The sequence below is a fragment of the Chaetodon trifascialis genome, chromosome 9, assembly GCF_039877785.1.
Source record: "Chaetodon trifascialis isolate fChaTrf1 chromosome 9, fChaTrf1.hap1, whole genome shotgun sequence".
Classification (NCBI taxonomy): Eukaryota; Metazoa; Chordata; class Actinopteri; order Chaetodontiformes; family Chaetodontidae; genus Chaetodon; species Chaetodon trifascialis.
The window spans coordinates 22,368,521-22,393,037 of NC_092064.1; the positions used below are offsets into that span (position 1 = coordinate 22,368,521).

At 44.1% G+C, this 24,517-nt stretch overlaps 1 protein-coding gene across 1 annotated transcript in view; it reads right to left on the minus strand.

Annotated features, from left to right (window-relative positions):
* Window positions 1-7,264: 7,264 nt before the first annotated feature.
* Window positions 7,265-24,517, minus strand: part of dph1 (diphthamide biosynthesis 1) — a 55,275-nt gene continuing 38,022 nt past the window's right edge. The window contains exons 6-12 of the mRNA XM_070970027.1: window positions 23,569-23,690; window positions 20,258-20,326; window positions 19,399-19,555; window positions 17,103-17,203; window positions 11,265-11,343; window positions 8,641-8,769; window positions 7,265-8,254 (exon numbers count right to left, since the gene is read on the minus strand). Of these exons, the coding sequence (XP_070826128.1) occupies window positions 8,174-8,254; window positions 8,641-8,769; window positions 11,265-11,343; window positions 17,103-17,203; window positions 19,399-19,555; window positions 20,258-20,326; window positions 23,569-23,690 (738 nt within the window). The 3' untranslated portion in view covers window positions 7,265-8,173. The remainder of the gene's footprint in view (window positions 8,255-8,640; window positions 8,770-11,264; window positions 11,344-17,102; window positions 17,204-19,398; window positions 19,556-20,257; window positions 20,327-23,568; window positions 23,691-24,517) is intronic.

Consider the following 24,517-nt stretch of genomic DNA (forward strand, 5'->3'; position numbering starts at 1 on the left):
GCAGTGCATTTGAGAGGGAATATTACAGTATACCCATATCCTGGAGGAGGGAAGAGTCCTTGACATGTAGATGAAAGTCTTGGGTTTTGAAGGTTTTTCTGAACAGCAGTGTCAGGCAGAGGCTACCTGTCCAGTCTTGATGAAAACTGATGCACTCCTGCCAGGATAAGAGCTCAGGGAGCATCCTGAAACTGCTGTGAATCCTAGGATTTCTACCGTATCAGCAGTTCTATGGGGTTATTCGGTTTTATTTTGGTTTAATCTTCCTTTCCAGTGGTGTGCATGCTTGAATTATACCCATGTAATGTATCATTTCCTATCAATAAATTGAACAATCATGAGCACACGAGACTTTGTATCTTTGTCAGCAATAATGATTTGCACTGCTTTTTAACAATGAGGTGGCAGCTGAGGGTCAGCCACGCAGCGGTGACCTTGGACTTGGCAGGGATTCAATGTCTCCCTCAAGGACACTTGAGGCCAGCAGGCTGGCCAACATGGATCTACTTGTTTAAGAACTTAATTACATTAATCATCAGACATCCTGAGGGTGTAGTTGCCATCTTTAGGGTCCCTCTGTAGTCTCTGCACTGTAAGTCTCTACATGCTGAGCTCCTTTCCGGCAGCATATACAATCTTACTGTTCAGAGATTCAGATCATGAAATTTGCAACACTGCTGGCTGAATTTAATATCCACTATTAACTTGGTGAAGTTTTGTCTTTTCAGCAGGCTTTGGCCACACAGGATTAGAAAAGGTAAATGCGGATTAAACATATAGAGTGGAAGAACGTGTACAGCAAAGCCCGTGTCTGTGTCTACATGCTAAACAAACCTGTACATTCAGTGCCACAACAAGTGGGAGAAATGAATGACACAACACAGAAATCTGTGGTGAACTGTTCTCAAGGGGCCAGACACATAGAGAACGTTCACAGGGTAAGTGCTCCTTTTACTTCACAATAGTCTCAAGGGTAGAAATATTTTCAGTCCAAGGATTTCAAGTAACATGAAATATTGTTAACATAAGGAGATCACAGTCCATATCTAAAGTAAATGGCATCTGAGCCACAAAGCATGTTGCCTGTCCCTGAAAGTAACCCAGAAGTAAAATTAAGATTTGCTCCTACCTCACAGAATAAACCTGTTGCCCTCAGAGGCAGCAAGCAAGCAAGCAAGCGCTGCTATTTGACAACCTGGGAATGAGAACAGTGTGTAACAGGCATGTTTACACAAACAGACCTTATCTAGAAACACTCTGCATCCCCTTTAACGTGTATTCAGGTGCTCGTGGGTATCCAAGTTAATCAGAAGAAGAAAGAGGACATCTGGACATCCTCTTCCTCTCCTCCGGCTGAGCATGGAGGGAAAACAGGAATGACATTAACTTCTACATTCAGTGTCAAAAAAGTATTTTTAATGTGTTTGTTAAACCTCTTACAGCACTGTCATATCAAAATCTTAAAAGAACTGTTAATAAAGCCTTAAAACAATGAGCTCATGATGACTATCTGTGATTTACTGATTATATCCTAATACTTTATAACACACTAGTACATCAATGGTAGTGACATCTTGTTTTATTCGAAGAAAAGCTTTGCTTGTGCGTACATTTTGGAATATTACATGATAAAATAATGGTTTTTCATCAAGTTATCAGTGATGATGTTAATACAGATTCTTACATTTTTGTCGGAATAAACAAGGAAATGCTTTGTTGTGTATTTAAATGTCAAGTGTTCATGAAGAACAAACTTGCTCACCTTTCAGAACCAAGGTTACAAAGTAAGAAATCAGAATAAGCATCTAAAATGATGAATAATATAGCAATTAACACAGAGAAGTGCTGCAGAATTTTCTCCTCGACACAATGTTCAATAACCAGTAAACACCAGCAACAATAAGTCCCTTCATCATCATGTGTGAATCTGCATGCTGACCAATGCCTCACTGCGTTTTCTTCTGATTAGCTCAGCCACAAAACCAATTACGAAGCATTATTAGAGTTGTAGTAGTTCTTACTGGGAAAACATAACGAGCTCATGAGTGCCACAAGGTGGGCAGATGCCAAAAAAGAAAATAAATTCATCATGTTGAAAGCACATTTATATTAATATTCACATCCATATGTCATATTATTAGCTAACGCAGCCACACAAGACGGTAAGCTGGTAAACTGACATGCGGTGTTTTGTGGAGAGCTACGAGTCCATCGCTCTCAAATGACTCACATTTCCTCCCTGATATGACTGACTTCATTTCTAACATCTGCAGAGTTATTCCAGCATTTTATGAGTCATGGGCAGCTGCTCCCGGTTGGAAATCGGACTAAATCATTGCTATTAAATCTAATAATTTAGACAGGGTCAATATGCATATTCACAGATATCCAGAAACTAATCACCAGCCACTGGTACATTAGCATGATAGAGTCTGCATCGACCATGTTGTCCTTTACAGTGAATAGCAACTGATGTTCACTTGGTTTTGGGTAAATGCAGAGAACAGACCACAGGGGCAGTTCAGCAGGTATCAGGCAGTGGAGCGAACTGTCTGAATTGTGAAGAAATTCCAGTAAATGCAAAGCGTGGCTGCTCCTGCTTGTCTGAAAAGTCTGACATCTCACTTGAGTTAATCAGGAATACCTCAAACATCCCGCTGATGATGTGCAAAATTTGTGCAAAGGGGCAGGAAAATAGGGCAGATTGCACCTTTTTTTAGCATGATTTAAGGGCACATAAACATGTATTATCTTAAAGTGTTAACCAAAAGAAGAATCTCAACCATTTGAGGAGAAAAAAGAAGTATTACTATTAGAGATTAGTTTAAACTTGACATTAGATGTTTTACTGGATTCTTATTCTTCACTGCATTTGAATGGCCCTCACATTACTAACAAAGGACACTGAAATCTTCAAGCAAAGCGACAAAATCAACCCCTAAACTTGACTGGTGCTCTGCTTACCCCCTTCCCTCTGGAGTATGAAAAGACTAAATGAATGAATAAGAAGCGGCACATCACAGCGTGAGAGGAAAACGCTGACAATCCACGGCAGGACGGAGTGGGTTGAGGAAGAAGGTGACTTTGTGACAGCCCTGTGCTGGGGTGGCTCTTGGCCGGATGATCAGGGACAGGCTGACCTCCCACGCAGAATTAGTCATCTCTTTACACCACTTACTTTTTTTTTTCCCACTAAAGACTCTTATTCAACCTTCTAGCAACCTTCCTTCACATTGCTGCTTGGCCGCCCAGGCTTCTTCTCTCCCACACACACACACACACACACACACACACACACACACACACACTCAGCAGCCTCTAGTCATAATCATTTATTGTTAAAATTTCCACAGGGATGCGGACGAGGGGTTGTTCGATACACAGCTGCTAATTTCTGCCATTGTGGGATTCTACTTAACCAAACTGAATCGAAGGAACAAGTGGAATTAGCCCACTTTTAACATCAGTACAACAGGCTGTTTTGACAAAGTTAACTGTTCCAGTCCTTCCCTTCAGGCACGTCTTGCCTTAATCTGTATGTACAAAGGTCTCATATGCTTTTCTCCTTATGTTGAAGACTTCATAAGCAGCAACATGTGGAAGAAAGGCACAACATGAGTCATCAGTGGTACCCGCAAGCTCATTTCCCTCAAGTGCACGCTACTTTTGGGGTTATACATGCTGTAAAATGTGGTTCAATAGCTAAAACGGGCTCGAGTTCACCTGTACCTCTTCAGAAAATGTTCACTCGAGTATCCAGATCATGCAGAAACAGCTTGTACACTGACAACATGCAGCTCCTCTCCCTCGGCCCTTCGTCTGAAATTGAAATTGCGCATGCACTATCACATCAGACATCCATTAATATTACCGTAGCACCCTCAAAGAAATCTTTCAAACAGCGTTCCTCTGCAGCTGAGCATTGATTTTTTTTCCCCCTTCACACTTTTCCCTAAAGAGTTTCTCACCCACCTACAGTGTCTTGACAGATGTAAATATAGGAGAGTTAAGCCAAATCAGTCGTTTTTCTCTTGTCACTTCTGTTAAGTTCTAATGTAATCCAGGGGAATAGCTGAAAGAAAAATAGACACATACAGGCAGACACCGCAATACAGACTTCTATTCACTCAGTTTTGGGTCTTATATACTTGTCCTCTGCTGCCACTCCTTCCCCAGCTCAGCCTCAGTCACATGTGGCTTTCTGAAGTCACACTGTGCCTCAAAGCAACACGGCTGGTGAAAAAAAAAACAAATGCAAAAACAAACTTGCGAATCAAATCTCCTCCGCTTGTGTTTATTTTTGTTGTAGTGCCATGAGTCATGAAAAGATATTTCAAAACTTGTGTCTGATTTACACCCATGCCTTTGTACAGAAAAGCTCAGTAATGATAAGAAACATATGAGAGGCAAATGAGCAATATGATAAAAGCTTGCATTAAAGCGTTCACTTTGCGAGGGTGAATGTAAAGAGAGGTGATGGCGGCGAGGGGAAGCTGTGACTCAGCCTTTCCCTGGTCAGACAAATAAACAACTAAATACATCACGAGTGCTGACATGCTTTATCCGCTCGCAGGTACCAGACAAAGCCGCAGAAAATGACTGAAAATGTGTTATTTCAGTCAACTCCTCTGGATGTGTGGTTGTTGAGGGTGCATTAGCTGATGGCTTTTGAGTCATACCGCTGCTTAGTGCTGTAGGCTACGCAAACAAGTGCCGGGCACCAATGGCAACCGGCTGACCGCGCAGTCGGGGTATATCGATACCACTGTGAGCAGTGTGTGACCTGAGCACCTGTTGTGTAAAGCACAGGCTCAAACCTGCAGCCTCTGCAGAATCCCACGCCCACAATAAACATGGCGCAAATTCTCTACGGCGAGCTGAGCCCTCTGGACAGGAAGCCGGGTGCTGATGGCAGCGGTGGAATGTACCTGGAATGTACCTCTACTCAGGTAAATACTTGTACTCAAATGTTTCTATCTTCTGCTACTTTATACTTCTTTAGTGGCAAATACTGTACTTTTTACTTCACTATATTTATTTCAAGGCTTTAGTATTAATACAAAATATAACAAATACACGATCATATATTGTTATACATTCAAGTGTACAAAGTGATTAAAATGAGCTCCACTTTTACCAGCTGCAACATTAAAGTGATGAACACATGAATGCATCTATAATCACGATCCAATAATATAATCCATATTCTGGAATGGGTCATGATTCTGCATAATGAGTACTTGTACTTTTGTGCTTTAACTCAAGTAACAGTTAGATCAGGGCCTTTTACCTCTGACAGAGTATTTCTACACTGTGGTACGAGCGCTTTTACTCGAAAAGATCTACTTCTTCCACCGCTGGCTGAAGGCTGAGTGACAGCAAACACAGAGCAAGAATTGTGCAGGAGAGAAGGGAAGAAACGTGATGCCAAGGACGAATGAAAGAGCGTGGAGTCAAACTCCTACCACATCTGGAAAAAATTGTACACACCGGTTGCAGAAGTACATCGAGTACTTGCACTCTGCCAAGCACTCTCACTCACGTGCTGCCGTGCCCAGCGCAGCCTCTCTATAGTGAGAAGTGTGTGACTTGAATTACTTTACAAGACTGCGAAATAAGCTGTGCGAACAGTGCCACCTAGTGGGCGCACAGCTGTCAGCATAGCTGGTAATGAATCTGAGAGAACAGGCCGGACTGACCGGTCTGCGACACAGATCTGTGGATCAGACCCTCATTAACTTTACGGTCTGACTCCTCGATTAGTCTGCTTCCAAGAGCCAAATCAAGCAACCACAATATGCTCTGAAATAGTTCTAACTGCTCAGAAATTCACTTGAGTTTAGGAGGTTCGGTGCAACTCTATTATTTTGTTTTTTTCTCTATTTAAACGGGAAGGGTTAGCTAGACAGGTCTTTTCTACTTTAAGCTTTCGTTTGCGCTCCATCTGGAGGAATCATGCCTCTGAGCATTATTTACCTTGCCATTATTAAAACAAGGACAAACACTGCAGCATGTTGATAAGGTGAGGCTGAGCCACATTAGACATCATGAGCATAAGACCATGCGGTGAAGAACAAACAGGATTCTTCTATTCTCTTTTAAGGTTTGCTGCTCAAGACTTTGCTTAATGTTTGGTGTTTCATACGTCTGGTGCTCTGATGTTATTTTAGTGCGATGGGACTAATAGTGATATTGCTGTACATGGTGAGAGAATATTGACAAAATGCACCGTATGGGGCATAAGAGTAAACATTTGTCTATTATAACATGGATCGATAGAAGAGTACTTGTTGCCAAGGTAACAATCAATGGGGATCCAAATAAACAATAAGCAATAGGAGTGAGAGCGAGGATAGGAATTATAATCAATGGTTCAGATGGTATTTACAGACACAAACTGGATTCAATCTAATCCTCATTACTTTAAAATGGTCAACATACCACAAACCTCTATGTTAACTAATTTAATCTAACTTAATGCATTTCCAGACACACTGACCAGAGTACATCATTAGTTTTGATTGTGAAAACATTCTACAGTGTTGAGCTACTACTGTTCCCTAACAGTGTTAGCAATGCAATAATGGCCCTACAGTATTTGACTTCAATTATGGTATCTAAATAGCCAAGAATTCAATGTGAAATGGTTTAAAAGTATGCCTCGCCGGCAAGGACACGTTCTGAAAGACATCATCTCTTCTACTGATGTTAAAATCGGGAACTAATTAATATTTAAAGCAAAAACAAATCTTTAGGCTGAGGCTAAAAACTGCAGACTTTAGACGGGAGGAAAAGAGGATTTATCAAACTTCTTCCATCTTTCCCCCTGACAGAGCGTGCCAAAAAAATAAATCAAGCATCAGCTGAGAGCGAGCTCTGCTGCCCAATAATTTATTCTCGACTGCCGTGCATCACACACTGCGACGTAGCAACTTCTGAGCTCTTCAGAATAACAGCCCCTAGTGGGACATGTGAGGCACATCATGAGGAAGACGGACATCTGGCGGGACGGGCTGCATCACACTGGCCTCTGTTGCCAGGGAGATATGACGGCGGAAAGCAGAGGCAGGATCTGACTGGAGAAGCCCCGTAGTTGTTGGCGAATAACAAAAACTCACAGTACTGTAAACACCTGAGACAATGCGCTGCAACCTGGGGAAGGTTCACAAGTTCTGGGGATCAGCTGGAGCCGCGGTGCGCTGCTGTCAATCAGTTTCTGCTGTGGCAGCCAAACAGCAACAGAGTGTTTTTTTTTCATTTATTTACTTATTGACAGACTCCGTCGTGAATAAATAATGAGGATGGAGAGCAGTCGTGACTAGCACTGCATGCATCTGGAAACTCATGCGCTCAGCCTTTAAAAACAGACCCATCGCCTCGGCGTGGCGCTGCGTTTATCAAAAACACGCACAGAGAAGCGGGGCTCCATTTCTGATGCGCCGTTTCCAAATTTGACTCGAAAAGCAAGGCAGAGAACGCAGGTTAAGTCACGGTGCATCACGTTTTTATTCTCCACATTTCAGCAGGATACTCAGTCACACACTGTACATCAAATAAGGTGATTCATACAATATGCCTGTGACTGTCTTTGAAACACAGCATAAAGGGAAGCTCATCTGAAGTGTCTGACAACGTACACTGCTTTATCCAGGGACAAGTGGATCGCATTTGACTAAAGCCACCCACATTAACACTTTAATTCCATACAACATACTCAAGGTCATCTCTTGCTTTCTCTCCCTCTAACAATTACAAAAGCCGTGTCTTCATTACAGAAAGGCCCACACATTTCCCCTGTGCAGGAAGAACGCGTTTGTTCGCGCGGCGGAGAGCAGCTCCTTCATGTGAACGTGACACAAGGATGTGCATGAGCTCAAACACACGGGCTACTCTCTCAGTTGCATGTATTTGGAGCTCAGACCACATGCAGGGAACTTGAATAGGAGCAATGAATTCGGTTTGATATGCTGTGCTGTACAATGAGGGATTATTTATGGCTGGTAATCCATTCGAGGAGGTGCTGAGAGCTCCTCTGACTTTAGCTCTGCTCGCTGATAGACAGTCTGGACAAACAACCCACTCTGTACCTTCCTCCTGCCTTCCTGTCGTTACCTGAAGCAGAAAGGCACTGGCAGGCATGAAAGCAGTTGAAGACAACGCTGGTCACGACGTGTTATTCCCTTTGACAGCCACAGGGGGCGCACTGGTTCTGCTCACACTGTTTGGTAGGAAGGGCTGGCTTCAAGTCTTGTTTCTGCAGGCAGGCAGTGGGACAGCATTACCGCAAGTGACAGTACCTACCTATCTACACACAGAATAATAGTAATATGGGGCAATATGGGTAATGAAGAGTGTATTTACTCTGCAGCAATTAGCTGCATATCTAATTGTCTTTTAATTTTTTTTTTTAAATAGGAAAATCCTCTGATGCACATCAAGGTCAAGGTCATAACCACGCCTTTAAGTGAGGAGTCCACACGCATGTCTTGTTATCATTGTGCCACTGGGTGTCAGTGTGGTGACATACTGATGAAAGCCCTCAAACACATGCTGAACAGTGTGAATTCACATTCAGCCAGCTTACCCCCCCCCCCCCCAGTCCCCCTGCCATTCATTCTTTTATCTCCTGCCCCTGCTCACCTGTCTGCGAGTGGGCCGCACAGGTTGGTTGTCAGGGTGGTTGGGCGCCCATGGCCCCAGGCTCTGATTGGAGTAGAAGTCCATGGGGTAGACTTCCTTCCAGCCAACCTCCTGTAAAGCCACAGCTGCCTGAGAGATAGCGAGACAGAGTCACCAGTAATGTTAACACAAACAAGCAAGAAGAAGCTAGACAGCCTGAAAGGGTAAGACCAGCCCATGTGTGCGAGGCACCGCGCTGCACCATTCTGCTCTTTCTTCCCCTGTTATCTATGACCGTATTCGCAGTTTTGGGGCGCACCAGCTGTAGGAAACCACGGAGTGATGAGAAGACACAACAGACAAGACAGGTGTCATAATATTAAACTTGGATAACAGGCAGAGTTGTCATGTTATCCCTATGCAGCTGCACTGCATGACACAACAGCTGTTAGAGGAGTGCAGCAGCACAGGCATGATAGTGCTGTGACATAAATGCAGAGTACTCCATATGGAAGAGAAGTGTCTGTGCATATTGATTCTGAATGACAGGAAGAGCAGCTGAATGATTGAACAGATGAATAAACAAGCGAGCGGAACAAAAGAACAAATCACTCGATTGTTCATTTATGCATTTATCCAACAACTCATTCATCTTTTAAACCACTCAGATGCCTAGACCTAGCTTCAGCATCATACAATCTGGAGGAAATATAGATTACGTTTGGGAATACGGTGAGAAAACAAGCCATGTTAAATTCACAAATCTCCAGAACTGGTCATTTGATCAATTGGAGGATTTAGTTCAAAGGAAGCATGAAAAATGCAGCCTGAAAGTGATGAAATCTCTCTTCTAGTGGGACACAATTCATCACTGTTACCCAGCTTGCCTGCAGTTTATTCTGTTAGTAGAGTGTGTATCAACACTGACAAGGTAGTGTTCTCTTACATAGTGGCTGCATCTTTAAATAGAAACAGGAAAATGACACTGAACACTCTCTAAACATGTTTTCTGTACCTTCACAGGAACCAACAATAAAGGAGACAAGCAGCAGGAGCAGAGAGAGATGTAGAGCTAATGGAGGCACAGGGACTGTGTCACACTTTGCATTAATGTATGTAGAAAAGGTAAAATGTAACATATCCGATTTCTATGCATGTTTTTTAAGTGGAACAAATTGGCTTTTTTCTTTCATATCCAGCCATTAAAAATATAATATGAGTGTCAACCGAGGTCCAAAGTGTTTCCTCCTAAACAAACAAACTGCCTAGTGGGATAAATCTTTCATTGTCTTATTCTTCCCCCCTTTCCTTTCCCCCAAAACGTCCTCCTGCTTCTTCATTTCCTCCTCTCCTCTGCCCTTATTCCACCCGCCTTTCATTTCTTTTTACGCACTGCTCTCCCCTCCTCTCTTACCAACTGCTCCTCTCTGTGGAAGCTAGCTTCTCCTGCTAATCCCCACGCTGACAGGAGAGCCAAGTGTGTCTTATTGACTATAAATATAACATGAGACGCACTGAAAATAAATGCCGCCCCCCCCCCCCCGCCCCTCCACCCTTCCCCTTGCTCACTCCACCCTCCCATCTCGTTCCCCTTCATCTTCATTGTAAATGCCACAGTGAAAAGCACAGTGCACTGAGACACGCTACACTCATAGGTATTAGATGAGGGTGAATTAAGACTTATCACAAACATTCACAAGCACCCATATAGACACAGCTGGAAATCATTTAAATGCACAGACGTTCTTCCCAAATAGCTAGCGGGGAGAGCAAAGCGAGCTCTAACGAAAAGGGCTTAAGAAAACAGATTGCTGCTTTCCTCATTACAGAGGGGCGAATTTCAGACCTCACGTGCTCCATTATAGACCTTAGTCAAAAACAATTCAAAGTCAATCATCGCTTCTTCTACTAAGGTGGACGCTATCATTATTCTTAATGGCCTCATTCTGAAATGTATGTGCAGCACAGGCAGTGCACAGAGATGTGTGGCCGGACAAAAACAGCGACCATTTCAAGTCACAATCCGACATTCACGACAGCCATTCCCCTTGCAGCCATTTCACAGGGATTCAAATCAGTAGCATTTCTTTGAGGTAAATCACTGAATGAATTCAGAGTCGACATCAAATGCTAACCAGCTGAGTCAAATAATCGCACAAAACTGCCAAACCCGTCCCAAAGTTGCTGTACCAGCTGCAGCGGCACGCCAACAAACGCTCGCTTTGAAATGGATCTAGATGGGTTGCTGTCCGATCTATCTCTCTCTCCCTTTAGAAAAACAAGACAGCTGCAACAGTAGAGGTGGGGGGGGGGGGGGGGGGGGGGGCACTGTGCTGTCCTGTGGCCAGTAGGGGGGGCTGGTCTTCTGCTGAAGCTGTTTAATGTGCTGTGTGTGTGCTTTATGGCATAGATGGAGGGAGGGAAAGATGGAAGGAGAGGAGGAGGAGGAGGCGCGCCACTCCACCTCCAGCACAAGCAGGCCTTGATGAGTCCTACACAAAGTCACACACAGACCTTTATTTAATTGAAGGTCTGTGTGTGTGTGCATGTGTGTGTGTGTGTGTGTGTGTGTGTGTGTGTGAGCCTCCTCTGTTAACTGACTGACAGCTGTGATCTTTCTGCGAGACTATAAGGTGCATGTTTACCTCATATGGGGACAGCAGTGGTTTGGAGAAGGCTGTGCCCCAGTCGATAGAAAGGCGTGGACAAGCGATCTGGATCCACCTGTGGGGAAGAGAAGGTACGATATGTGCAATCAAGTGTACATCCAGTGCAGAGTGCAAACGTGCGTGTGAAAACAGAGGCAGTTAGAGAGGGCGAGAGACCAAGATCCTATTAGGCAGGCAGGGCACATCTGCGGCTGCACGTTGCATGTGGATACGTGATGCAATGGGTTGTGCAGGGAGCCTCCCTCCACCTGATCTCCAGCATCTGTTGGGGAGATCTGTCCTGATTTGCAACAGCTCTAAAGACAGCCACGCTACACTGTCTGAATGCACAGCCAGCCAGTGGACGAGGGAGGCTGAAAAGAGAGGGAGAAGGGCTTGTTGTCGTAGAGGGGGTGGGTGGGGGGTGTAGACGGGTTGCAGGAGGCACAAACAGAAAAACAGGGAAAGAAGTGAAGAGGTGAAAAGAGAAGAAACGCAGTGAAAGAAAAGAGGGAGAGGTGAGGTGAGTGTGAATAAAAAACCTGCACCAGCCCGGTCTCCACGGAGGTAGCCTACATAGCTGGCAGACAGGGTGGTGGTGGTGGTGGTGGTGGGGGGCTGTGTATGAGAGAGATGGGGAGGAGGGATGAGAAAGAAAAAAAAAGAGAGGGAAGGACAGAGATATACAGCGATAGGGAGAAAGAGCAATGAAGATGAAAAAACAGAAGGGGGGAGCTGAAGAGGCACAAGCAAGAAGAGAGGAGAGAACACAGAAGGCAGAAGTGAGGAGGAAGATTGGCAGGGAGGAAAGTGTTTACTCTGGAAAACGCATGAAAGAGGGATGAGGAGGGCGTGGATGTAAACAGCTGGAGGGAAAAAATGAACAATGGGAAAATGGAGACAGAGACAAGAGGCCTGGGCTACAGGGTTAGCTTTCATAGATCAATGCTATCCACAGCTCCGTCTCCACCGAGGGTGCGGACCCTCCCTCGTCCCGAATCCTAACGATGGAGCTCCGTCAGAAATATTGACAAATATGAATTGAGCTGCAGTGCATGTAAAAGCCCCGGAGATAACGTTAGGTCGAGGTAAATGCCAATAAGAATACACTTGTTTGGGACTGCCTGTGTGTGAGTACCGGCGCGTGGATGGACGCACGTGAAAGGAAAAAAAAAAGAAGTTTCGACGCAATCGCTTGTATACTTTCACGACTACATGACTGCGTCAAAATCCCCATCTGTCTATTCTTCATTTTCCAACTTTCACACTTTCTCAACTGCAGAATTGATTGCACCGTTGACTCTCCCTCCACTCGGCTTTCTGTCACAGAAATATTCCACCCCCTCTGGGCATGCACATGGCTTTTTCTCATTTTCAAATAACACTTTTTTTTAATGTCTACCCCCAAAAGAGTGAATTCTTATTCATCCTCCTAATTTCCTGAGTCAAACATATTTGCACTGAGCACCAGTCTCCTCAGACGCAAGTTTTCTGAGCTGAGATGGAGATGTGGAGTCTGAAATAATGACCTTTAAGTCCATCAGCTGCTATTCATTATCAGAGACCTTTACATAGCCTAACGCGGCAAATGTATCAAAACCGCCTTAGCCCACACAGGAACAAGGAACTAACAACAGAGGGGGAGTCTGGGAGTTTGCATTTATGTGTGCACATGCATGTGAGCAGATGTGTGCATGCACTTTTCCTGTGTGTATCTGTGTGTATAATGAGCTGAAAAGAACAATGGGATTGGTTAAAAGAGGGAGGGTGATTAATAAGCAGACCCAGACTCCTCCACTAAATCCTTGGGGCTAGCTGTGAGAGAAGGGTCAGAGAGGGAGGTAAGACAGAGAGCATGAAAGAGGATCCCTCCTAAGGAGCAGATCGCTGATTGGCACATGGAGCCAGAAAGGACTTTTCTAATATTAGCACAGAGACTGACTGAATGGTCAGTAAAATGCGTGGTGGTACACCAGGTATCGCCCCTGGAATGAGGCCCAAAATTGTACTTCAAGCCCTTATCTGGTCTTTAATCTAGCCCGCACAGTAGATATCCTACATCGTGAGACAAAGAGAGAGCTGGAAGGAAGGTTAAAAAAAAAAAAAAGAAAGAGAGAGAAATGTGTACCTTGCTTCACAACTTATCCCCCAACAAAGATTAACTGACATAAACTATGTATGAATAGGAGCTTGATAGAAATCTTGTCTCTTCAGTCCCTGTCTAAAGGATGTTTTCCTTCAGTAAAGCTAGAATCCTTCACCACAAAGAGACAGGCATGGATTAGAAGAGCAGGACGTGGGGCCGGTGGGGAGCGTGCAGTGATATATAAAGGTAAGGCTGCGTGACATTTAGTTATGCAACGCGAGCTCCGGCCTCGGCCTCGCCACATTACCTGCTGTGGCCCATTACACCCTGACTCTGTTAGGGGGACCTCCACCTGCACGGCTTCGCTTCAATTACACTCACAGTCTTGACCCGCCAAAAAGCAAGAACAATTAACCTTTCAGCACTGCGGGAAAATGAAAAGTGCTCACCTTTAACGGCAAAACGTAATTGAATTACAACAAACAATTTCACCGCAATGGAGTCAAAAATTAAAATTCGAACAGAAAGATAAAAGACTGGGTGGCATTTGCGGTCTAGTTGAGAAGTGTGTGCGGTGCACAGATATCTGTACTATAGTTTAAAACCTGCTTGGGGACAGCCTAATGACACACTTAGGAGCATATGCTAATGGTGTCTCTCTCTTTATATGAGTGAGTATGTGTGTCTAATGACAGAGAAAGCCTGGGGGTGGGCTCAGTACAGTGTGCTGTGTCGGCTGGTGCCGAGCACTAATACATCCTCCGCCACCCCACCATCTAACTCTCCATCTCCCGCTCTCTCTCTTTCCTTCCATCCCTCCTTCATTCACCACAGCTCCTGACACCCGGAGGTTTGTAATGTCTGCTGTGGCCTCATGCAGGGCGGCTGTGTTCTTACAAACTATCGTGAGCAGCGAGGGGGAAAGAATTAAACGAAAAAATAAATGAGCACCAAAATATTTGCAGAAGGGATCCACTGGATGCTGTCCAATCGTATCTTCCAAAAGCCACCCTCGATTTCCACTTTCATCTCTGATTGAGGCTCACTAAAGGACTTATTTTTGCACCACGTTTGTGAATAACAGCAATGGCCTCCAATACAGCTGGAAACTAGCATCAAGTGCTTGCTCAGGATCTTATTCCGCTTTGATTAAATAATAATTTCAGTCAACTTTTAACTGAATTTAAGAAGTTTGTTTGCTTTTGTTGAACGAACAAAGAGACATGTTTTTATTCCTCAGAGTAACATACAGAAAAAGATATTATTTTGGCAACAGTACGGAAATACAAGTGCTAGTATTGAACATTTTAATATGGTTCCCAGCCCAGTACGAAGGAAAAATAAATGTCGCGTTACATTCTCACTAGGCGTACCTAATAAACTGGCAACTAGATAAAAAAAGTATCTAGTGTATTGGTGTCTGATATACACATAAACAAGCCTTAATTTTGCATTTGTTTTTGCCTCGTTGAAAATCTTTCGGGCTGTAATGAGGGTTTGTTTTGATCGGCTGAATCGTGCCTGACTTACATAATTTCAGAGTTGCACTCATACGTCAGTCTGAAGAGGAGAGCCAAAAAAACTGAGAAAAAAAAAACAAAATAAAACGACATGATCGCTCGCTTTCCAAACACAACCCCCTCAACTACCTCTGCATCGCTCCATCGCTCTCTCCAACTCACTCTCAATCTCTCTCAGACCTTCTGTCCTCTCACCCACTCCTCCCTCACACATCACACCTCTCATTACTCCACAGTGAGAGGCCAATCTGAGGGAGTGCGAGGAGCGTGCACGCGCGTGTGTGTGCGCGGGCGTGTGTGTGTGTGTGTGTGTGTGATTGGAGCGGTTGCACATCAGCGTCTCGCTAACCCCCTTGTCCATCTTCACCTGCCTTCTTCTGGTTGGAAGTCAGATCGCTCGGTGAAGCCTGAGCACTCGATATTTCATTGAAGAAACTTTGGCTTATTTTTTTGAGGACAGGAACGAGTGATCCTGGGACGGATAACAGCGCTCGGTGTGTCAGCACCTGCCACTGCGATTCTCACGAAAACGTATTAATGAAGGCGTATTAATAAAGTCACACATCCCCAATAACTTCATCGTATGTGAAGTAAGTGCTCATTAGGTCAGGTTAGGTGTTTTCAGGCTCCTGATGAGATGATTAAAATGAACTCAGAGCCAAAAGGTAAAAAAAAAACCCATCCTGAGCAGCCTGGCTTACACTGTATAGCTTTCTACTTTTTAATATGCTCAGACCTTACTGCAAAGGACGGCATTGAAATGTAAGCAGTTTAATAGAGTATTCAAGTATAAAATCCCTCTGTCTATGCCCTGGTGTGTCAAAGCGGAGGAAATTGTATCGAGCATCCAAGTTGATTAGGCTGGACAATTTGTTTTTGCTTCGGAGGCAAAACTATGGAAATCTCACCGAGACGTGAATGTCAATTTTGTTTTTGGAGTTATATACGCTCCAGACTACTGTTTGTCAGCTCCTTGTTACAGTGTGCACAGCAAATTATGCTGACTCCCCAGTTATGTGTGCGGTGATGCCTTCAGAATACATTTCAAATCTTGTTGACTGCAACTGTAAGGTGAGGTTGCTGTTGGTCATAATAGGTAGGCAGACGTCCATGATGTGAAAGATAAATTACTGATTCTTTATGACGAAGAAACACGGGTGGAAACAATGAGGCCAAGGAAGAAGTGTTTAAAGGTCCAGTGTGTAGGATTGAGGGGGATCGACAGGCAGAAACGGAATATAATATTCACAGTTATGTTTTCATTTGTGCATAATCACCTGAAAATAAGAAAGATTATGTTTTACCGTAGAATGAGCTCTTAATATCTATAGAAATAGAGAGTCCTCTTCCACAGTGTTAGTCACGTTGAACCTCCGTGTTTCTACAGTAGCCCAGAACAGACAAACCAACACCAACTCAAGTGAGGGTCTTTCACGGAGGCTCGGTGGTAACATTGTCGCCTCCTCCTTAAAAAAACCCATTAAAAACATGCAAGAAGATCACCACCTGACCAATGGTGATGAAAGAGAACTGGGTCCCCGGGCCCTAACCTAACCCTAACCCAGCAGCCCACCGCTTCTGGTCTGCCGCAGAGGAAGGACGTGACGGGATGGGTTAAATGCGGAGAAATGCATTTCACAAATGTATGGCGTGTGCAGTTTCCCCCCTCTGTAACTCTGTGTGTAAGTGACTAATAAAGGGATGTCTTTCTTTCTTTTCTTTCTTTCACGTCTTTCATGGCGACCCTACAAGAAGGTGCGACAAGGAGTGTTCAGGTGGTTCAATCTGCAACCTCAGCGCAAGATGCCACTAAATCCTACACACTGGACCTTTAAAAGATGTGTGGAAGGTGATGAAAGTAAACTCGGCTTCAATGTTGCCGGAGGCCATGGCATGCAGACAAGGAGAAACCACCAAATATAATAGGCTCTTGAAGTCTCTGCAATAACAAACTGCCTCATGCATTGAAGCCTTACGGGGCAATGCATTGGACCAGAGTGCTTCATGCATTGGCCCCAAAGCACTGGAGGTGCTGTCAGGGGGAAAAGACAAGTGCAAGTGGCTGGATCAGACTTAAATGAGCTACAGGCAGCACTTAAATAAAGTGGCTGATTTGTTCCCCACATTCATGTTATGCAGCGAAAAGTCCAACATTTGGCCAAGCAGTTCTGATCTTCCTAATCTTGGTGTGTGTTAGCATATGTATGGTGTGTGCATCTTAACACTCACGCATCTACATCTGCCATCAGATCCAGCTTGCTGGGGAAAATCTCAGACAGGAGCACTCGAGTGAAGGACTTTCCCAGTGACTGAAGCCTCGACTCCAGGTGCTACGAAGAGAGGGAAGTAAAATAAAGGACCAATGGAGAGGTCTGCAATTCAAACATCACACATAATTCACTCTAGGGTTGTGAAACTCCACTATATCGAATGATAAGTTGCAAATCACATAGCCCATTACTTCCACCCACACAGGCACAATCCTGTGAGCACTCCAGTCTAGGGTCATCCAAAACTTTTTGCTTTACTGTTAATAATCTCACCAGGAAGACTACTATTTCATCCAGTTCTCAGTCCCTGAAGCCTCATATATCCATCCACCTTTTCTCTGCTGCTTACCCAGCAGACAGATCCTTCTCTGGATCCTTCCAGCAGATTTTGGGGCTTCCTCTGGGTCCAATTCCAGTTGGCTCTGGCCAGAACGCCTCCACAGGGAAGCGTTTGGATTAGATGTCCAAACCGCTGCAACTGGCTCATTTCAGAATAAAAGGTCATTGTTTCTACTCCAACCTCCTTACAGATGTTCAGTCTCCTTAATAACCTTAAAGCACTACAATGAGTGCTGGAGGCCACAGTCTGATGAAGCCAAAAGAACTTCATGATCAGCAAAGATGAGCTCACCAATCTGGTGTCTCTAAGCTCCTTGGATACACCTCCAGGTTCTGTCCATAAAGATCACAGCAAAACCCAGCCCAGACAGACAAACTCTACTATTGAAGTAGCACAGAGGGGCACAATCATAAACACTTCTAAAGTCCAGCAAAAAACTCCCATGACCCTCCCTGGCAGGTGAAAGGGCCGGACCATTGTTGGACAAACAGGGGGAAGAGCGCCTTGGTCCTTCTGAAACTGAGCTTTAACAACTGGTTGAGCCAGTGACACACAGTCTTATAGATTCTTTTTTCTACAGTGAAAACTCCAACACTGTGGCGCTCAGCAGGGGAATTATGACCGCTACCATTCATAATTCCCAGAGGCAACTCCGGGAAAGGAGAGTCCAGCCTGAAACTCCGCTCCCTTGCTGAATCTGCCTTTGAAGTTTTAAGCATTGGTACTAGGACTGAGATGTTATTCAGGGATGCAGAAACCAAGTGAAAAAAAAATCCCAAAATGTTTCTTTGGTGAGATAAAGGTGTGACTGTTGCTGATATCCACTGTCCTTCGGAGTATCATGAAACATTTCCACAACTGTGCTCTTATCAGAGGGAGTTCTGTCCCCTTACTTGAGAGGTTATCTGACATTCTTAATCTTGACAGATCGCAATGGGAGAGCTGGTGGGTCTTATTCAAATCCCCCTTTTTTACTCCATCCTCTTCTGCCAGCCTAAAATGAAACTTTTTCGTGCCCTGGTTGATGTTTCTCCATCAACGCTAACTTCATCTTTCAAACTGGACATTTCCAAACCGATGTGCACCAATGTGAGCTTAGTATCAACGCTGACTGATTAGGTGTGGCGTGGTTTTAAACGTTTCACATGTAGCATTTAAGTGGAGGTCCAGGCATTCGACCATACTGCAATGTATGCTAGTCACAGACATGATGTGAAGGAGGCAAAGCTAATAAAAAAAACACACAACAAAGGAGAAAGAATGAAGACAGCAATATGGAACGGGCAGTGGACGGGAAAGCAGCAGGAGGAGCAGCTGTGGGTGACCAGAGGGGGCTCCTCGGTCGATCGATTAGTACCCCCAGACAGACTTGTGTGCGTGCTAATGCATAATAGCTCATTCTTGCAAAGACTGAGCTTCTCACTAAAGTGCCTGCAACGGGCCAGCATGAGCGTGAACACACAGAGTATCTGTGAACAGCTTTCTCTGGACTATTATATTCAGACTTTTGAATTCTTTAATTTGCTGAACGACAACATGAGCATCAACAATTGAATTTACTGGAATCATGCTTCGAAAAAGGGATTTCATACAATGTGTTTTAAGCTTTTTTATATTCATTTATGATTGACGAGATCTCCCTTGTGTTGGAGAATCAATAAAATAACTTAAAACATACATTTCTTGCAGTAAAAACTGAATGCAGCCAACCTTGAGGCCAACAGTGGGATAAAGAATTTTCTTTCTGTGGCTGTTTGGCTGAATCCTAAATGTGAAATAACAACCTCCCAGTGTCCTATCAGTACTTTATGTCACAGAACTGCTTGTCAGAGAAACTCACACGGATACATATTACAACCTATTGCACAACTGGCCTCAGGATATGCAGCCTGTCGAAATGAGGAGACAGACTCACCTCCAGGACTTTGGGGCTGCCCTGTCGGCCCAGCGTGCCCATGATCAGGCCCCATCTCTGGGCCGATCGAGCCTTGTCAATAGCCTGGAGCCTTAAGGCCCGCATGGCCTCGTGGTCATAGTACTCCCTGGTGAACACCTTACTATAGGGGTCATATCTGCAAACAAACACAGACAGAAAAAGGGAAAGACGCACAGCCGTGAATGGAGGGTGTGCATCAACATAAACAGACAAACCATATTATCCACATCCATTGTTCAGGCGTCTATCTTAAGGCCAGAAATGCAAGAAAAGATGAAAAAATCCAATCATGAAAAGCCATCAAGTATGACAGGAGTTAGTGTATCTTTGGAAAAATGGAGGTATTTCTGAGCATCTAATCTCCTTTTCTCCGGTACAAGGGGTTCACTTGAGATTAGAATCTTGTTTATGAGAGAGACCTGTGATCTGTGCGGCAGTGCATGTGTCTATAACAACACAATTTCACTTTGCATACAAACAAGGCCTCATCAAAACAGACCTTCATCCTCACAACTTGTTAGCATGACAGTGCAATAGGGTGAGTGTTTATGACTGTGGGGGATCACTGCATTGAATGGCATTATAAAATACCTTTTCTATGCATAAAACTGTGATTGCATATGTTTTTAAATATATATTTGTACGATTTCTTACTTTTCTCCATTGTTTTGCAGTCACTTTATTCCATTTATGTTATCAATTGCGCTCAAATTGTGTGAATACATTAGAGCTGAAATGCTTATTGACTACAATGAATACTTTGCGGATGATGTCAGCAGAGAAATGACAGGGAAATGATATATTTAACAACAAATGGCACCATTTTGTTTCACAATACCTGTAGGCAGGGATATCCGGGTTTGCGATCATGATTGACTCCAGGTGAAATCTTCCATCTCCCAGATAACTACAGAAAAACGACAATAAACTCAACGTTAGGGCCAAAGAATTTGTGGAAAGGCAACTCCCTCGAGACATTCAAAATCCAGTGTGTAACTATTATAAATATTGACCTCTTATTCTCTTCCTTTCTCCACCAGCTTTCTCCTTTGCTCTATTTTTAAATCCATTCCTCTCTGCAGCCTTTTAACAGAAGACCAAAGTGTTACCAGGCAGAAGGCCTGAGGCTGAGGTGGAGGGGCTGCCCATCTTTGCTGTCAGGGAACGTGACCCCAACGATTGGAGCATGCTGTTTACAGCGAATGGAAGCCCTTGCAATTAACCCAGGGTCTGGTGCTGGGGATTCACCACAGCCCGAGTAGAGAGAGAGTTCACAAACCTTAAGTACACAGAGGGATGTAGGTGCCTGAAAACACAAGCTCAGGCAGTCTTGCTCACACAGTCTTAAATAAACCCTTCTCTCGGGGTCAGGCAGGGAAGAATCCTGCTGTTAGTATGAGGGGGCTCAGGTCAAAACCCTACTCATTACTGTACAGCCTCAGTAGGCCTACAGAGACGGGACATGCAATTAAACCAGCTAATTGGTCAGCCTGCAGAGCAGCTTGGAATAGGCCGTGGGTGGTTTGCCATAAAAGCTACCTGGCTTTTATAAGTGTGTGTGTGTGTACGCATACATGTATCACTGTGTCTGTGTGTGTAGGTGACAAATAATACCGAACGACGACACAAAAAGGACCCAAGCAGAACCCCTGTTACACAGCTACTCTTTGCTTAGCAACATCCAAGGTCCTCGTATAATTACGTTCCCAACAATGAGCCGCTGCATTTCAGCAGCGGTCGTCCTCAGCTCTCTGCAGCTTTAAGAGGCTGGTGCGCTCCACTCTCGATCGCAGTCCTGCCCTCCAGATTCTATTGTTCTTTGTAAAAGTCCTCTCCCTTCAACGGTAATGCTATGCGTCTTTGTGTTACGCAACACCATATCTTCAAATTCAGGTCTTCGTATGGCTCTATTCAGCAGAGGAGCTGAAGCAGAGGCAGCAGGTAGAAATGGTCGACTGATCATTTCTTATAGATCTTTTCAATGTAGTTTTCAACTTTTCAAAACGCTTTCCTTCATTACAGAAATGAGACAGACCAGGCCCTTTCTAAAGCTTCAAGGCGGGTCTCAAGGACTCATCCACCGCCACTCATTCTCCATAGTACTCAAGTAGCTCACAGAGTAGGTGAAATAAAATAAACTTGCAGCACAGACTCATTCCTAATTGATGCAGGTTGACCTAATGTTAAATATGAATTTATTTACACTAACAAAGGTGATGAACAAAGCTATGCACTGTCAAAGCGAAACTTCTGTACTGTTCAACCTACTTTTTAACAGAGTCAGACATGAAAATATTCTGGCTCTACAAGCTGCTTTCCCCACCGTCTCTCTGACACCTCCCTCTCGCCGACATTTTTTGACATTAAATTTTCAATTAGATTAATTAAGGGTTTATTTCAACCAAAACGGTGTGGCTTCGGTGAGAGCAAAACAGATGTTTCTGGTTCAATAAAAAGGATCTTACTCTTTAACAAAAAGGTTAATCTCTGCAAAGACATTTGGAATAACAGTCAGTGGCAAAATCATTTCAGTGGACATGCACTGATGGTGCGCTATCGCCCCAAGAATACGATTGCAGCACATTTTGTGGCTGCAGTGTTCACTCAGTACTGAACCGGTTTCAAAAAACTGCTGTCCCCATCAGTCACTTTGAAACAAAGACATGGAAAAATACTGACGTTTCCCTTTAAAAAGCGCTGGTTCTGTGCAGCTCTTCTTTGAGACAGCGGATAATCAATACCTTAATACTAATTTATTGAGGTAAAAGGAAGCTTGTTAATAGAGAGAAACTATTACTCAGTAATTAAGCTTTCAATACAGCTGTCACCACATAATAAAGCATTTCTTTCAATTAGGTTGAAGCACACGGTTTGGAGGAGTGGGGCTCGCTGGAGGGGGATGAGGCCCACTTACATCCATATGTCGTGCGTGTACATTGAATGTGCATGAGAGAGAGAGGGAGAGGGAGAGCGAGAGAGAGCTGACTCTCTGTCAGCCTCATCGATTCTCTCCCATCACATCCCTACGCATCCCAACTCAAACATCAAAGACAACAGACATTGGATTAGTAGGTGAAGCGCACCCTAAACCTTCCACTTCTTTCGCACATACAAAGACACACACTAGGACACACACGTGCACGCACTCAAACGCACACTCACTCCCATAGGGCCTGACTTATGCATATAGCTAAGCTTGTCCTTGTGTAGCCGTTTTAATCTCATGCACTGGGAGGTTTTAATCACATGGGCTAGCACTCCATGTAGATCAGACAAACCAAGAGATGCACCTAGACATAATTATACCCGGGGAATTACTTCAACTCACTGTGCACCGCAAAGCATAGGATCCTCTCTACTGCAGAGCTGTAGGAGATGTATAGTCACAAAGTGGCTGCGGAGGTGTTGTTTGTTGCCTGATCTGTTACTTTGCCAGAGCACTCTCCTCCCTGCAGTACAGGGAGGATAAGGATCACTTTGACAAGTCTCACATGCATGCCGTTTATGTTGATGTAAAAACGAGGAAGAGCTTGTCTTTCAGGACACATGCAGCTACCTACTGGATTCATCATCTTTTCTTTTTCATTTAGAGGAAATGAAACACAAAAAAGAAGCCAAGCAGAGACAATTTTGAAGACAAATGTTGACATGTCACACAGGTTATCAATTCTCACCATCAACGTGCCACGGCTGTCATACTTTCTGAAAACGTTTCTTTAAAACATGGAAAATTGGCGAGCAGGTGTAAGTATTGTGGTTGGGTTGAAACAGCCAAAAGTGTTTGTCTGACTTAATACAACTCAATGCTTTGCACAGCATGAAGGTATTTTTAGCATTGCCATTCTGGATGAACAGCATCCTGCTCTTTCTAGCTGGTTATAATAGAGGCCTGATTGGAAGCACACATACCTAGCTGTCACAGCTAGCGATGTCTGGTGTGACTGGTGTGATGCCACACTGATTATTCCTCATGTCGCATGGGTGGGCATGGCAATGTCAGGGGCAATTATAGTAGCTGGAGTTGGGGGGTCTGGATGAGTCAAGGCTGGATGTCTTTGGTTGCCTGGATATCTCTACTAACTAACAGGAAGAAAGGACACGTCGTGCTGAAAACCGTGAGTCTGGAGACAGGAGGAAGGAGTTTCTTACATGATAGCGTCGACATGGCGGTCCAAGCGAGGGGAGGTACAGCCCAAAATTTCTCCTGGTGACAGAGGCCGACACTGTGGGACCAGCACATCATAATCTGGCTTGAGGGCTGCACTCACAGCCTGCAGCATGGGGGAAGGAAGAAGGAAGGATAGTCAGTGATTCATGTTTTGACCAGCTCACTGTTAAGCCTTCGGCTTGTTTTTGGAAGCTTTCTCCAAAAACAGACCCGTTGGATGTCATTCATAACTTGTACACATCACTAGACAACATGTGCTAAGACCTGCAAAAAGTGTGCGGATGGCCACATTTTTCTTCCCCTCGTGATGTTTCATAGCAGATCGAATGCAGTTTTAAGAGAAGCATCGGGAAGACGTGAGGGAAATAATAGCTAACCACAGCAAACGGCTTCCTGAACTGGTCAGTGATGATACAAATTATAAGAGTCATCAAATGCCGGAAAATTCGAAAACTGAATATGCTAAATATGAGCACAAGTACAGCCACTGAATGGCAAGAGGAATTAGATGGAGCCTATTTCATCTAAATCACAACATAACCTACTTACATTATATTTGAATGGAGTTTTTGCATTTTCAGTCCTTCTTAATTTCATTTCATATTCATACACAATTATTGGATAATTCAGCGCCTCCTGATTATCATGTGTTTCAGTCTGTTATCCCTTGTGAATATCAGAAATTGTTTCTGTGTTCAATACGTTGTTATGTTAGTGGATCACGTGGACAGTCCTCTATCAACAGCGAAAGCGTTCCACAGTTGTATTTAAGGTTTATGTTAGGACTTATTTATGCTGTCACTTCATGCTTTTTCATAAACATCTTGATGCGCCAAGCTTGAAATGAATCCAGAGTAGCTGCTGATCCAAGGCTTTTTTTTGTCTTGCCATTGACTGCCTGTCTTTGTGAGGGAAAAAAAAAGAAAAGGG